Source organism: Tripterygium wilfordii, chromosome 6 (genome assembly GCF_013401445.1).
Source record: "Tripterygium wilfordii isolate XIE 37 chromosome 6, ASM1340144v1, whole genome shotgun sequence".
Taxonomy (NCBI): Eukaryota; Viridiplantae; Streptophyta; class Magnoliopsida; order Celastrales; family Celastraceae; genus Tripterygium; species Tripterygium wilfordii.
This window is the reverse complement of record NC_052237.1, coordinates 11,066,659-11,083,150: the sequence shown is the minus strand read 5'-3', so window position 1 is coordinate 11,083,150 and position 16,492 is coordinate 11,066,659. Positions and strand designations below refer to the sequence as shown.

At 39.0% G+C, this 16,492-nt stretch overlaps 2 protein-coding genes across 3 annotated transcripts; one reads left to right on the top strand and one right to left on the bottom strand.

The window, feature by feature from the left end:
- The first annotated feature begins 1,729 nt into the window (after nucleotides 1-1,729).
- Nucleotides 1,730-4,282, top strand: LOC119999346 (probable BOI-related E3 ubiquitin-protein ligase 2). 2 transcript variants are annotated; one of them, XM_038846852.1, is made up of 4 exons: nucleotides 1,730-1,896; nucleotides 2,015-2,103; nucleotides 2,417-2,721; nucleotides 3,677-4,282. In XM_038846852.1, exons 1-4 carry the CDS (start codon nucleotides 1,814-1,816, stop codon nucleotides 4,202-4,204), a joined length of 1,005 nt encoding a protein of 334 aa, XP_038702780.1. In that variant the 5' UTR covers nucleotides 1,730-1,813; the 3' UTR covers nucleotides 4,205-4,282. The 2 variants fall into 2 exon arrangements, with proteins under 2 accessions (XP_038702780.1, XP_038702779.1); XM_038846851.1 differs by having other exon boundaries at nucleotides 2,405-2,721.
- Nucleotides 4,283-5,150: 868 nt separating this feature from the next.
- On the bottom strand, nucleotides 5,151-10,969 carry LOC120000364. Its single transcript, XM_038848416.1, has 8 exons — nucleotides 10,660-10,969; nucleotides 10,132-10,240; nucleotides 9,927-10,019; nucleotides 9,165-9,827; nucleotides 8,293-8,668; nucleotides 7,710-7,791; nucleotides 6,160-6,415; nucleotides 5,151-5,658 (listed from the first exon to the last, which is right to left on the bottom strand). Exons 1-7 carry the CDS (start codon nucleotides 10,819-10,821, stop codon nucleotides 6,209-6,211), a joined length of 1,692 nt encoding a protein of 563 aa, XP_038704344.1. The 5' UTR covers nucleotides 10,822-10,969; the 3' UTR covers nucleotides 5,151-5,658; nucleotides 6,160-6,208.
- Between the last annotated feature and the right edge of the window lie 5,523 nt (nucleotides 10,970-16,492).

Genomic DNA, 16,492 nt, shown 5'->3' with positions numbered 1-16,492 from the left:
CGTGGTGTTAGTATGATATATCATCATTTCCTAAATTTTCATGTAGCATCTTGATGACAGTGAAAAACTAACTCGATCGTGGTGATGTATCGGGTAATAGGATTAACGTCAAAAAATATCTCTTCGAATGACTTGTATGGTCAAATAAAAAACATAAACTATAAGGACCCCCGATTATGTTTTTGGGAGACCTCTCCGAAACTTATGTAAGTATGCTATCAGTAGGGGTTGCTCGGAGCGTGCGCTCTCTCTCTCTTAAGTAGATCATATTAATAGTGTCGGGTGATGATGTCTTACCTGGTGATGGAGGTTTTATATGGTTAGAGAATTCTAACTTTGATATGGGTATATATTTTCTTCTCCGATTCTTAGTAGAATTTATAGGAGGGTGTAATTAATTCTTTAAGTGGGATTGTTCTTCAGAAGTCTGAGTTTTCCCTGGATGTTTGGTCACTTGAGGCTTCTAAGGTGGTTTGGTGGGCAAGTCGGTGGAACGTCTTAGTCTTGCCAAGATGCTCTCTCCTCACTTACCATACCTCATGTAGGTCTTATACTCCCAGTCAATACGATACTGCGCGCATCTGTTGGGTCTTAGTCAACCGGGCCAGTACTGATGGCTTTGGGTAGCAGTAGTGAGTGGCAGACATGGCGCAACTATGCTGGTATCCAGCCTTATAGCACAAAACAGCAGAAATATCTCCACGTTTTAGGGTCCACCAAGTTCTCTTTTTTAAAAAAATATTTCATAATTCTTCGTCTTTCATAATTTCCACTCGAATAGATTCAGCCCATGCCAAGCCCCACGTTGCCTCCCAGAAAAGAAGGCAACCATCCAACATCTTCAGTAGAAAAGCTACACAAAACGTACAAAACTACCCATTGATATCCATTCCTCTTGTCGGTTAATGACATCTTTCTCGTATATAATCCAACCATTTCTCCATACAACAGTCGTGTTGCCGTGTTGGTCAACTCTACTATCATATATTAATATTCAACAGCATTATCGTCATCTGCCAACTAAAGGAATGGGACTTTTTTACGGGAAATTTGGGATTTCCCCACTTAATCAAAGATTCACTCCATATGATCGTAGACATGCAAAACACGTGCTCTAATTTATTTTTCTTCCATTTTTCAGAAGCTTTTTTGGGCCTCGTGATGTTGTATTGAGAAATGGGCTTGAGCCCACAATTAGCTTAACACTACTCAATACTCATAGATAGCTTATAAGGGTTCCGTTTGCATGGTTCAGCTTTTTTGATAGGGTTTATTAAGCTATAAAAATGTGGAAACAAACGGACCCTAAGACTAGCATCGTGATCAAAGGCAAAGCACCCTCTAATCTACTTAATTTCCTTTAGAAAAAGTCCGCTGTAAATATGATTTTGCAGTTGATATTGCTTTTCGCCTTTTCCTTGTATTGGGCCTATTCTATTATATTCTTGGGCTCTAATTAAGTTTGGGCCTTTAAGTGGATTGCCATCTAGTTCAACTATGGCCCATCCCATGGTGGTTTATTTTATTCCAACTATGGTCCGGGCCGGTGTAAGGCCCATTATTCTGAAGCTACATGGGCCGCAATGCCCCATGATTAGGGGCCGGAGCCCATTTCTCTGACGTTCTTCACTTTGATTTTTGGAAAGCCCATATGACAACATTTTCTGTGTCCGCAATTAGCCCATTACAGCCACTTATCTATCGGATGACTGAAACTAACATCCTCATCGGCCACCTCGCCAGACTCCATTTCAAGGAACCCCTCTCTGGCTCTCTTCTCCTTCTCGATTTCTCCTCTCTTGGAAGCTCGACCATGGCGGTGCCTCAACACCACCTTCAATTACGCTACCAATCTCAGCAGCCTCAACAGCAACAGCTACAAACCAGAAACTTCAGGTAATTACGAAATCGAGCTTGAATTTCATTTCCACCAAAACCCTAACTTTTTTTGTTAGGATTTGTCGTTCAGCATTTCTTCAACTTGACATTCAATTCTCTCATATTTTATCTGCAGAAATTTTTACTCGACCGATGGTCAGATTTCGCCTCCGATTGCCGGTTACATTCCTGCTAATTTGCCAGATCAGTCTCAGCATCCTGCCTGTAAATATGTCTTATCTCTAAATTTCGCATCTTTTTATTCTTTTCTTTTGCGTTTCTTGGCTGATATGTCAACGAGGACTTCATTCTTGGAAAGTAATTTTATTTGTTTGATAAAATATGCATGAACCCAGTTTCTTTAGGTTTTCTACATTTTTACCTAAGTTCTGCTTAATCGATCATAATGAAGGAAAAAAGAATCGCGAAAAGGACAGAAGACCTAAAACTTAAACCTACTTTGATTGAATATGTAGAATTAAGATTGAAATATATGCTTGCTTCATGTCTGTTATTTTTCTTCTAGTTCATGTGGTAGGGTTTGCACCTGGTCCCGTCCCTGTGACAGATGTTAGTGATGTGGGAGCTGATTTACAGTGGAATTTTGGCCTGGAACCCAAGAATAAGAGATTGAAGGAACAGGACTTTTTGGAAATCAATTCACAGATATCATCTGTTGATTTCCTGCAAGCCCGATCAGTGTCAACAGGTTTAGGTCTATCTCTTGACAATACGTGTGCGGCGACATCAGGTGACTCAACTTTGCTGTCACTTATTGGTGATGACATCGATCTCGAGTTACAGCGACAGGACGCAGAGATTGATAGATTCCTTAAAGTTCAGGTATAGTTTTTTTGCAAACCCTGCCCACTGCAGTAGCCTTGTATACGGGTGATGTTTACCTTAGCTTTATGACCAGTTAAGTTCAGCGGCACTATTAAGTTAAATACAGTTTCCATATTCATTGGAAGATATTACAATTAGATTTTGTCATGGTTATTTTCCTTCATAAATTTTTTCCTTGTTCTGTGTATATTGTTTACCGGCAATTACTTGAAATGAAAACACATCCAATAATTGCCGACATTTATTGGGTCACTTGTAGTAATTTTACTAGTCTCAGGGTAATGATGATTTAAATACAACAGATGACTAATCTGATACACAAATAGGTCTTTCCTTTTGCATCCCATTAATTGCGTCTTGTACGTTTACATGTTTTGCTTGTGATTATGTTAGGCTTGTAAGTATCCTTTAAAAGTCCTGTCATGTTGTATAAATGTCAAGCCATTCGTATATTATACAAATTGAATCAAAATGATGATGTTTGTGTAAATAATAATGTCATCTGCTAATTTCATATGCTAGACTTAACTCTTCTTCTAGTGCTTTCCTTAACATTTCTAATTTTGGGCTGCCTGCTTCCACTCAATTATTTGTCTTCCCACTATTGCTTTCCATTCATCACTCGCTTAAGTTTTTAGTTTGTAGCATTCAAAAATAACCTCCTGTGAATGGATGATGTATCAGTGATTTCTTAATCTCCCAAATTAGCAGCAGTCAACCTGGGAACAGCCTCTAATTCAAGTGGCTATGTTCCCACCACCCTATCCAAGAAGATAAGGATTCAAACCCCATTGTTGATATCCCCTACCCTCAACCGTAGAATGTTAAAATAGAATAGTTGTAGTCGCTAATTGATGATTCTATTTGGATTGTGATCTGATTGTCTGTGATTTCTAACATTTTTCTTTTGTTCTAATTTTATCTAGTTATATTTTTTTGATGCTATTCATAGGGGGACAGGCTACGCCAAGCTATCTTGGATAAGGTTCAGGCTAGCCAACTTCAAACTGTGTCATATGTGGAAGAGAAAATTCTTCCAAAGCTCCATGAAAAAGAAGCAGAGGTGGAGAGCATTAACAAGAAGAATTTGGAACTTGAGGAGCGAATAGAACGAGTGTCCATGGAAGCTAGTGCTTGGCAACAGCGAGCCAGATACAATGAGAACATGATTAGTGCCCTCAAGTTTAATCTTCAGCAAGTCTATGCGCAAAGTCGGGATAGTAAAGAAGGATGTGGTGATAGCGAGGTGGATGATACAGCTTCGTGCTACAATGGCCGTACCCTAGATTTCCATCTGCTCTCAACGGAGAATAATGACATGAAAGAGTTGATGACTTGCAGAGTATGTAGAGTGAAGGAAGTCTGCATGCTTTTGTTACCTTGTAAGCATCTCTGCCTCTGTAAAGATTGTGAAAGTAAGCTTAGCTTTTGTCCCGTGTGTCAGTCCTCTAAGTATATTGGCATGGAGGTCTATGTATAATGGGATATTATATGCGACAGCTGTAATAGTTAATACTATGCATGCATTTACTCGTCAAGATGGTGAGTGGTTGTTGCCTTTGCTGTGTCTTCTACATTAGAGACTACTTAGAAAGTGTTCTTCATGTCAATGTTGTGCTCATGACTGCTCACTGTATGTGGCAAACTGAGATCCATTATCCAAGTTAGGATTAGTCCTTTTATCATATAGGACTAAGATTTCCTTCTATCATCCTCAAATTGCGGACCAGATTTGGTATTATTAGATTATATATGACCCTAACCCATCACAGCACCACCACTGATCCACCATCTCCGCCTGGTCTATCTTCCTGTCCGCCCCGGGTTCTCTCTGCTCGGTTCCACAATCAATCGCAGATCCATCCATTTGAGGCCCCGATGTTCTTGAAGATGTTGAAAGGATTAATTCTTGCTAAAGGCAGGATGTTTTAGGTTCTAACTCCCACATCCAACAAATTTCTTTTGACCCATCCCTTGGGCCCAAAGCCCTATATTGACATTTTTTCATCATGTCTTAAGCTCTGAGCCGTATCTCAGTCATCGACTTCATCTTAGTCACCTCTCTTACATTGTCACTAAGACTAAGAATCAAGATGTTGTACGCCGGCTTGAGCAATTTCTTCTACTTCTCACCCCAAGTGGTTCATCAAGAACAATGTTAAAGTGCTAGAGAATTATTTTTAGTATTGTTAACCCAACGGATTCTCCATAAAAAAATCTCTACAATATAGAAAGTTGGAAATACAATGTTGAACAATGCAAAAAGTAAGAGAGAAAATATAAAATATATGAACACATCAGAATTGCACAGTGCAATTCATTTCTCGACTGAGAATAAACCCTCGACATCATCAAATGTTGAAGAATTCCACCATCTTTAAAGAACGGAAAAAAATAATCTTGCAGCTCTACTTTGAAAAACCAACTCTCTAAGTACATAATCATTCATCTTCTTAATTTTTCTCAACATTTGTGCTGAACACAAACTACAATACCAAATATTAGGGACACCGTAAGAAAATAGCAATCCAGAATCTGGAAATTTTTTGACACAGAATGGCAAAGGACGTATGCCACCTTATAGAATCTACTATATGGAAACACCAAACCAAATTGGATTTACGTTATGATCGTTTCCAATACAAATTATCTATGATAAGAAAACCTTAAATGTTAATTTACAAACATATATGCGCACAAGAATTCTTACTCAAGAGTTCTTGCATAAGTTGACACCCTCCCACCTCGTAGCAACAAGATCTTGCATTTCTGAGATCGATATTAATGAAAGAATTGCGCTTCATGTTCTAGCAAGATTGCATATCCTTACTTACCAAAAAAAAAATATTGCATATCCTTGGAATGATATCACCCTTCATTGCCTGGTCCTGGACACTAACATCTTCTTGGACTCCACAGTTCATTCTGCTTAACCTGGCCAAAGATCATACTAATAAGTACTGAAACATAAAACCACACTTGAAAGGGAACTTCTGGATGTTCTAGAGGTATAATTCCATATTTTCATTAATAAAGTTTTTACTATGGTTCAATTTTCTTGAAGTTACGATCATAATAGTAGAATAAAACCCTCAAAACTGTAAAATTCAAAAGAGAATTATTCCATTTCCAAAGGATTTTCAAATGCAAAGATAAATGAGGATGCAAGTCCAAGATTAGCACTGAAAATGCTATCCAACAATGTGCATAATTGATAGTAACCATGCTTGCCTGGCAGCCCAGGTCATGCTGCTATTCATTATCACATCAGAGCTTCATGTAAGTTTCATGTTCAACAGTTAGAGAAACGGCTATGCTCTTTGAACTCTAAATATATGCCAGGGCATGTCATGTTATTAATTACGATAATAATCAACTTTTGGTATGAAGAGGAAAGATGACAGAATTTGAAATTAACACTACCCAAGAAGTTACCAGGTATTTATGTTGATTGAAGCACGGAAACAGATGGCAGGACGAGAAATTAGAAAGCATGGCATGTAAAGCAACCACTCAAGGAACTTATTGGGCGGGTTCTACGAAATGATACAGCCTTTTGGGAACTTCTGGTAACTTGATGCCCCTGGTTAGCTAATATTGAGCTCCTCATTTCTTGTGCTTTCTTCTGAGCAGCTCTCAACTTTGTCATAATTTTATCCATTGATGAAGATCTCTTCTTTTCAAGTTTCATCTGAAATATTCAAGGCAAAGCCCACAATAATAATTGTTAATGCTGGAACTTTCTGACCAAAGACTCAACCCTTGCCAAGTCAACACAGAACAGAGCAAAAGACGTACGCATCCAGTGGAAACTAAAATTATCATAAATATACATTCATAAAATAATTGTGTTAAACGCAAAGGCCTCTCATCAACCATTCATGATGCTAGTGGAACATGTGGATTACACATAAACTCAAACAAGGCATTCACCGATATAAAACAGGAAAAAGCACTTGCAGCACTCACCGCACAGACCCACTGGAATGTCACAACTTACTAGTTTTATGTCACAGGACACTTTCTTCTTGTCTTGCAAATGGGCAGCGCTTCTCTTGAAGACTCTTCATAATTTCTCTTTCAAAAAAGGAATATTGATAGTTTGGCACCATTTCACAGCTTCATTAATTCTTCTTAAGCCAAGAACTAATTAGACATAAATGTTAATGCGAATAAAACTTTATAAATAGTTTATTTTAGTTCATTCGTATCTCTAATAATATCTCTCTCCCACACCAAAAGTCTGCATTACATTTTATAACATCTCCTTTTAAGTTCCCATAATTGAGAACTTTTCCCTGCTATGCCATCATGTGTGCTAACTCATCTAGTTTGTTAAAAAATAGTCTGTGTCAATAATTTCGTAATGAATCTTATTTGGAGGACTATATCACCAATGAAATTCCCCTCTTCTTTGCGCATTTCCTTAAACAACACTTTATTCAACACTCTTTTTGTCCAATACTCTGCTCCTACGAGAACAGTGGTCTTCACAAACTAGTAGTTGTTGAGCAAAAGATACTCTATTGTTTTAGAAACCGTCATAAGTATTGGAAAATAGGTCATTATGTTGTTCATATGCCATTTCAGCAAACGGGAATAATGTAAATTTGATTAACTAAATTTGTCACATCATAGAAAATAAATCTACTTTGAGAAAGCCGAAGGTAAGAAAAAATGGAAAGGAAGGTGTCAAAATATAGAGAAGGAACCAATTGCTGCACAAGTTCATGGCTAATCATTTTCAGGCTGCTTATTACTTTCTTTTTTATTTTATTTCTTTGGAACCTAGAGTTGCACGGGTGCAACTAGAGATCACATATTTAGTTCCTAGAAACAATATCTCCACATATTATGTGTGGGGCTTAGGTATGCATACATATTGCATGTCCCCACCTGCGCCCACTACGAGAGCATTGTGCACGGGTGTTGTTTACCTTTTTATCATATATGGAGAAGCATGCAAGAAGAGAAGAGAAAGGAACCTCTAGTTTCCGAATCGCCGCTTCAGCTTTTGCCTTCTGAAGGTTTTCCCATGCAGTGATTTTAGCTTCCTCTCTCTTGACCCTGGCAACAGACAAAACAGGTGATATTATTTTTGGTTGAAATTTGTTTCTACAATGAATTATCCAGTCAAACCTTGAAATAAGATGGCTTTAATTGCTATAATAACCTAAAGAAGGTTGAAAATTTGGTGCCGTGATTAACGAGAAAATGAGAAAATGACGCTCTTGACTAGCCATTTACACCACATTTCCAAGCAGACTGAACAAACATCACAACTTCCGTTAAAACAAGACTTTTGCAATCACTTGAGGTAGATATTTTCGAGAAAACACATATGGCCAAAATGGAGAAGAAGATTCTTTTATTAAGAAAAAAATCAAATCAATGAATTTCTGTCTTTATTTTAATATCACAAAGTGTTTTATGAAGGTCTGAGAGTATCTTCTCAAGGATTAGACAAACCCCAATAGCCCTACTACCTTAGAAAGCAGTCCAGTATTCATGATCCCTAATATGAACCCAAAAGTCTGATGGAACATATAAAAGCAACAGGAAACATACTTAGAAATGCTTTTTGCTGTCTCTGTAATATTCCAAGATGAAGATCGGGTGACCATGTCTTTCTTTCTCCAGTCATCAGTCATTTCTGAGCCCTTTCCCAGAATGCGAGGTCTCTGTTTCTTGGACCACCTTGTCACCGTGACCCTTTCATCAACCTGCACATCCCTGACTTCTGATTTAGAGGAATGAACACTCTGTGCTTCAACAATCTGTAGTGCAGACGGGGTGGAGGTGGAGAAAGAAGATCTCCTTTTGGGAGATGAATTGGTGCTACTCTCAGGGCTCATTTGTGTTGCCATGTCCCTACTCGAAGCAACGCGTGAAATATCAGTGGCTGCATTCATGACTCCATCGAGCCTTTCTTCTGTACTTTTAACTAACACCAATCGAAAGAGATCAGATACACTAAGTACCAATGTTTGATAATCAAAGAAATAGCACTTATCAACTTCTACCAAACCCATCATAGGGCAACAAGGCAAAATGTGATCATGTAGAAGTAATGCGAAGTTATGGAAAAGCAAAAGGAAGTGATACATTTTAAAACAATACCATTAAGAAACCTTTATATGGGCATTTTAAGACAGTAAATTGAAAAATACGAACAATTATGGTTAAGATTCTGCAAAATATGCTGCAAGTAATTATAGGGAAGCTGGATAGGCATCTCATCAGTGACAACACGATTATCATTTGATGATTTGAAACAACCCATGGAATATGGGGGTCTGGCACTTTTTATTTGCAGTATCATGAAATGATTTTATTGGAAACCTCAAGGACCAATTCAGCCGAGGTAATGTAAGTCAAAGCCCAACTAGGGAATCGAACTGAACTTAAGAATGCTAAAGCCCCAAGGAGATGGAATTTACCTTGTGAATGGAATGATTGCTGGGCTAGCATCTCAGAGCATCCATGCATGCTAATTGACCTGCCAATGCAAGGCTCTGTGCACATAGGAAAGGCCACTCCATGGCTGCCAGAATGAATAGCCAATCCATCCGCAGTTATTACACCTGCAGAAAATGGAGAATCTGCCACGAAGTTTCCTGCATTTCCCCCTTCAAACAATGGCATGGCAGGGGAATACATTGAATAATATGCAACACCAGGGGCGCCAAGGGGTCCGCTCTTTGACTTTGGCCTCCTTTGAGTAGCCTGGAGTGGCTGTCTTACAACGCTGTCTCCTGAAACAGGACTAAATATCCATCTCTCAGCATCTTCCCATTTTGACGGCAATGTCCTCCCATTATTCAGGGGCAACATGGCAGCACCCACCTGCCTTCTGTTACCATTTGTATGCAATGGCACTCTCTCCGAGCTCCAGCCTTTTTGCATTCCTACACCAGCGTGCCGATAATTTGGTGTCCCTGGGCTTGGAAACGTACCAGACTTGTGAGAAGAAATGGAACTCTTTTTCATTCCTCCCAATCGCGGTGAAGAGGCTGTAACATTGTTGAGATCTAGAGAAGCAGGTCTTCGTCTGTCTAGCTTCTTCAAATGCGCTTCAGATCTGGATCTTCGTTCCTGACACTCTACATAAAAAAGCGACTAGAGTTAAAGAGTTTCTATTCGATAAAGCTGGAATTACAGGAATTCCGCCTGGCTTTGTTTTCAATAGGAATATTCGGTACCTTTCAGAGCAATTGAAAAAGAGTTTCTAGCCGAATCGAGGTCTATGTTATTGTCTTCTACAGCTGCAGTTTCGTTGTTGTTTTCTTTTCGAACTGCGTACGATTGAAGGAAACAGTGAGTTAGGCGGTGATTGAATCTCAACTGTTGACGTAATTTCTCTGTATGAACTCTTTGTCACTTTACCACGAGTGATTCTAACTGTACCTTTCGCTTTATCACCTTTTCGGGAGAGACGGCTGTGTATTGCTTTTTGTGGATCTGGATCTGGACCACTGGAACTCTCGTGCTGATCAACATCATGTGCTGCCAAATGCTGCATCAAATCATTCGCTTAAACAACAACTACAATTTCAAATTTCTACGCCTAGTTTTGTCCAGATTCGGACTGTCGTATTCATTTCGCTTACTGGAGCATTAAATCAAACACTCCATAAACACTAGATCCTCTCATCATTTCCTACTCTGACCAGAAAATACCAGTTCGATCATGAGCTCATTCAAAGAATCAACAAAACAACTTTTACTTAGACTAGATACAGAAATTCACGATATACACATAATCATCCATGCATATCCGCAATAGATTCTAAACTCAAAGCATACACAAACACAATCCAATAGTCAATGCACGCCAATTTATATAAGCCAGTAAGCAGAGGGTCAAATTTCCTGTTCTGTATTTAATCAAAATGTATGTGTATACATGTATCGCCTAGAGTTAATTGAAGATACCAGAGAGATCTCGGAGGCAAAAGAGTCGCGATCGACGCTGGCAGAAGCAGAGGAGAAGAAGTTAGAGTCGAGAGTGAAGATGACAGAGTCAGGACTGGCATCGCGAGCTCTAGATGCCGATGATCTCCCCGAGCTGTTATCGTCAAACCCTAGCTCCGGCATTGTCAAATCTTCTTCACATCTCACTCGTCAAGAGTAAGATTTGCTTAGCTGGTATTAAAGAGAATCCTCGTCGATGGCGGGTTTGGTGCTTATGGTAATAATAACCAAATTGAGGGGGTAAAACTGAAAACTAAAAATAGAGCAGAGGGACTTTGGATAATTTAATTAGTAAAAGGTTTTAGTTATAATTGGTTTTTCTTCTGTTAGTGCATGTGTGTGTTGGGGTTTGCTCCTTTTAAGGTCGTCTTCATGATTACCTTGACCGTCTGGAAAATTTGACTGAATGTGAAAAGACATTTGGGTCCGTGGGTTACGGCGTACTGTCCCCTTCCATGCGTGGGGGCAGCAACGACTTTCTGTTAATTATTTTTTGAATATCCGTTGTCTTCACATTGAAGACAAATTTTGGACAGAATAAATGAAATGATGCTTTGTTTTTGGCCTTTTTGAGAAATAAAAGTAAATTTGGCTATTAAGGTCAGTAAAAGCAAATTAATGATTATTTAGAGAGAAAAAGATTGTGGACTGGAGGAAAGGCAGCAGAACTTTTTATATTTGAAAAACTTCAAAGCTGAAGAAACTCTTTTAACGTTCAACAGATTGAAATTCCTGTAAATGTCTAGTCAGGGGGGAAAAAACACTAATCATGTTCTACAATTTGAAATTTACCTCTTATGCATGCATTATCTTGAGTTGTTTGTTCTCTCACTCTGATGAAATTATTTGAAATCTTTTTAATCCCAACCATTCATTTCATCTAACGATGAAAAAAAACTATGCGTACTCTTCCCTCTTCTCTTCTATTAAACTACTCTACTCTCAACTTTAATTACTTCGCTCTTTCCCTTCTATTGTCCCTCTTCCCTTCCCTTCTCTTCCACATATCAATATGAAGGGTCATTGGCAAATATGATTCTGCCACATGTATTGAATTTCTCTTTCACTATTTCACTAATAGTAGGAGGGGGCATTGTTAAGTTGGGAAGTCATTTCTTCAATCCAAACAATGATATCCATCGCTTTCTTAAGTTCTTATTAGTATAGTGAAAAGGGAATTATCAACTATTTTCAAAACCTTATCCGGGGCATAAGTAAGGAATTAATTTCTTGATCTTCTGGTATGCTCAAATTCCTCTAGGTCAAGCCCAAAGATTAGAAAACAACTAGTTTGAATATCTTATGATGAATTGTTATTAAATCTTAGCCAGTAGATACGATCGATGGCTGAGATTTAATGAATTTCAGGTAATTTCAATAAAAAGAATTTAAGTCCCCTTATCCCCTATTTATCGAGTTTCCCATAAGAAAAATACGCTTAGTAAAGGCAATTAAACTGAGAATTAACACATTATGGTCTTATGCTAATCCCAAATTTCGCAAGTATTTTGAGAATTCGCTCAAAATTCTCATTACGAGGGGGCCCACTACCACACTAATATAGGTTAAATTCTCGGGTGCTTCTATTGTTCATCTCCCAAGACACCAATCGGACCACTCCCCACTTCTGGTTAGGTTTGAGAGAACTAATAGAGTTAATCATTCTAATCTGTTTAGATTTCAGTCAGCATGGTTAACTCATCCGGGCATGCGCCAGGTGGTTCAAGAAGGCTGGCATCATGATAGTTCTTTCATGGATAACTCTTTGCGTGTGGCTGGCCTGTTACAAGAATGGAATAGGAACTCTTTTGGATGTATTTTTAGGAGGAAGAAACGATTATGGGCTCGGATTGAAGGGATACAAAGGTGACAAGCTAGTAGATTTTCAGGGCGTCTGCATCGACTAGAGGTGAATCTACGAAGGGATCTTGATGTTGTTCTGCACCAAGAGGAGTTGTTATGGTACCAAAAATCTAGAGAGGATTGGATTAAGTGGGGGGATAGAAACACAAAGTTCTATCATGCTTCTACTTTAATTAGACGTAGTAGGAACCGTGTTGGGGCCTTGAAAAATGAGGTGGATAATACTTGGGTTTCTGATCCGTGTGTGGTCCAAAGAATGGTGACCGATTATTTTCAAGCTCTTTTTCAAGATGATGGTAGTTGTGACATGTCACTGGCATTACGTGGGAGCTTCCCTGTCTTAAATGAAACTCACAATTTGTTTATAAATGGGGACTTCTCGTGTGATGAAATTAAACAAGCTTTGTTCGATATGGCTCCCTTCAAAGCTCCTGGTCCGGATGGATTTCATGCAGGATTTTATCAGAGGATGTGGCCTATTGTTGGTGACAGTTTGTGCAAGTTTGTTATTCATTTTTTTGAGACTGGGTGTCTGCCCCCAGGTATTAATGATACATTGTTGGTGCTTATTCCAAAGGTTAGTGCGCCTGAATTTGCTAGCCAATTTCGGCCAATTAGTTTGTGTAATGTGGGGTATAAGATGATTACAAAAGTGATGACCAATCGTTTGAAAAAAATTCTTCCTCATATTGTTGCTCCTAATCAAAGCAGTTTTGTTCCTGGGAGACAAATAACAGATAATATTATTGTCTATCAAGAAGTTCTCCATTCAATGGGGAAAAAGTCCACTGGTAAGGGGTTTATGGCAGTGAAGATTGATCTTGAAAAGGCCTATGACCGCTTATCATGGGATTTTATCCAAGATACTTTGAAGGAGGTGGGTCTCTCTGAGGCTTGGGTTCGAAACATAATGAGCTGTGTCACCTCTTCCCGAATGTCGATTGCTTGGAATGGTCAGCTAATGGATTGGTTTCATCCGAGTCGAGGTGTTCGCCAGGGTGATGCTATCTCTCCCTATTTATTTGTGTTGTGTGTTGAGAGGTTGGGTCATCTTATTAATAAGGCGGTTTCTATGGGAGATTGGAAAGCGATTACACTTGCTAGCCATGGTCCTGCTTTATCTCATCTGTTCTTTGCGGATGATATGGTTTTATTTGCCGAGGCAACTGTTGATCAAATGAAAAATATCTTAAATTGTCTTGAGTGTTTTTGTGCAAGCTCAGGACAACGAGTAAGCTTTCAGAAGTCTACCATGTTTGTTTCTAAGAATGTTGATAGAGGTTTAGCCCTTGAATTATCTCGTATGTCTGGGATTCCTTTAACTGATAATTTGGGTCGGTACCTGGGTACTCCTTCGATCCATGGCCGTGTGAGCACTCGAGATTATCAGTTTGTGGTAGACCGTGTCTCGACTAGATTGGAAGGGTGGAAGACTAAGTACCTTTCGCTGGCTGGTCGTATTACTTTAGCGAAGTCAGTTTTGACGACAATTCCGATGTATGTTATGCAAACTGCATTATTACCAAAAGAGTTGTGTTTACATATTGAGAAGATAGTTCGTAGGTTTCTATGGGGAGGTAATGAGGACAAGCGTCAAGTCCATCTAGTGAATTGGGAGCAGATTACTAAACCAATTGAGGCTGGGGGGTTGGGAATCAGGAGAATGCAACAAATGAATCAAGCTTTAATGGCAAAGTTGGGGTGGCGTCTTATTCATGAGAAGGAAAGTTTGTGGGCCCAGGTTGTCTCTAGTAAGTACATGAAGCGAGAAGCTTGTGTTTCCAAGTTTGAGGTGAAACAAAGGTCTTCAAACTTATGGCGTGGGTTAGTTTCTGCGACTCCTATCTTAAATCAAGGAATGAAGAAGCTTGTTAGAAATGGGAAGCAAACTCTGTTTTGGTTAGATATTTGGCTTGGAGACGTTCCATTAATTAATTTGTGTGTTCAAGAGATTGGCCTGGTGGACAAGTATAGGACTGTGGAGAGTTATTGGACAGGTAATGTTGGCTGGAAGTGGGAAGAGCTGGACAAGTTGCTCCCTCATCCAATCAAACTCCAATTAGCAGCTTTTATTTTAAGGATGGATGAAGCATGCTTGGATAAGACTTTTTGGAGTTTGTCTAGCAGTGGGTACTTCTCGGTGTCTAGTGCCTATTATGCGGCTGCTGGGTGTAGAACTCAACCATATAATGGTGCTTGGAGATTAATTTGGAGAGTTGAAGTTCCGCAATGTATGCGTGTTTTCCTTTGGCAAGTAAATTTACAGCGAATTATGTGTAATAAGGAGAGGTTTAGACGATCTTTCACGAGTAATCCCCACTGCTCGTATTGTCCGGGCTCAATTGAAGATGTTAATCATGTCCTAAGACATTGTCCGTTGGCTGTTTGTGTGTGGGAAAAGTTGCTTCCTAGTTGTGAGATTAATATTCAAAAGGAGATGCATACTCAGGCATGGATAGTCCATAATTTGAGTGGGAAGCTTAATTATGATGACTCAAATAGTTGGGCTGCTCTTTTTGCTATTACAGTGCGTTGGATATGGATGTGGCGAAATGAGAGGATTTTTCGTGGTAGCTGTCCTCCTTTGGCAGTTAAACTTGAGCGAGTTAAGAGGTATCATGAAGAGGTATTGAGGTCCTTTAGTTTTCAGTCTCAAGTGCATGGGAGCAGGGGGAATAAAGAATTGAAGCTTGTGGGATGGAGCCCTCCACCTACTGAGTGGGCTACTTTGAATACAGATGGTTGTTGCAAAGGGCGAAATGGGCAGGCTGGAGGGGGAGGTTTGATTAGAGATTTTAGGGGAAGGTGGCAGATGGGCTTTATGATAAATATTGGGATATGTGGTGTTGCTGTTGCTGAACTTTGGGCAGTGCTCCAAGGCTTGAAAATTGCTTGGGAGGAAGGTTTTAGACGTGTTGTCCTTGAGACGGATTCTCTTCTTGTTGCTTCGTGGTTGCAAGGTGCGATAGCTCCTAATCTCGGTTTGTCGAATCTGATTGATGAATGTTATTTCTTCTTGCGTAAGAATTGGGAGGTTCGAGTTTGCCACATATATAGAGAGCGGAATCGTTGTGCGGATTTTTTAGCGACTAGGGCTCTTGATTATGATCAAGGGGTCCGTGTTATTTGGAGTCCTCCTAGTGATATGGTGGAGTTGATCAGGGACGATATCATTGGGGTATCTTGGCCTAGACGGGTCTTGAGAGTAATTGAGTAGTATTGTGTTTTTTTGGGTATTCCCCCTCCTAGGCATCAAAAAAAAAAATATGTTAGGGGATGTTCATATACATCTAACACCAAACTTTTTGTTTAGGTGTTTGTAAGCTTATTTCAATTTATAAAGAGATTTTATTAGTCTACACAATTTTATTTTGTTATCATGGAATTACAAAGTCTTCGGGGTGCTAATCCATATATATAACTTTTCTTGTCTAGGTCGCCATTTGAAAAGAAAACAGTTTTTAAATTGTCAATTAAAAATTGCAACTACCATATCTTTATTTAAGTGAATTATTACATTACATACATACAGCAATGACTTTGTCTTTCTTATCCCAGAAAAGGTGGCGCAGATGCTGGTGAACTGAGGATCTACTGTTTGGATGACATGACTTGGATTCATGGATTTCAATAGCTTTTCTGCTGCCAAGACAGTAAGTCGTGGAAGCCTGCCCTGAAGCTATGAATCATGCATGTGATCCTGCGAAAGACTCCTCATTTCCCTTTTCCCAAGAAAAATTATTGCTCATGGAAGTAAGTTGGCAAGCAATTTAATATTTCCCCTCAAAATATTAAAATATGGAACATTGTTTACTTTTTTAAAATTTTTTCCCCTCAAAATATAAAATTAACGCATAAGAGTTTTTTTTTTTTTTTAACAATTTATCTAGTTTTTACTGAATTGTTGGTATTGGAAACTTAATAGTTATGG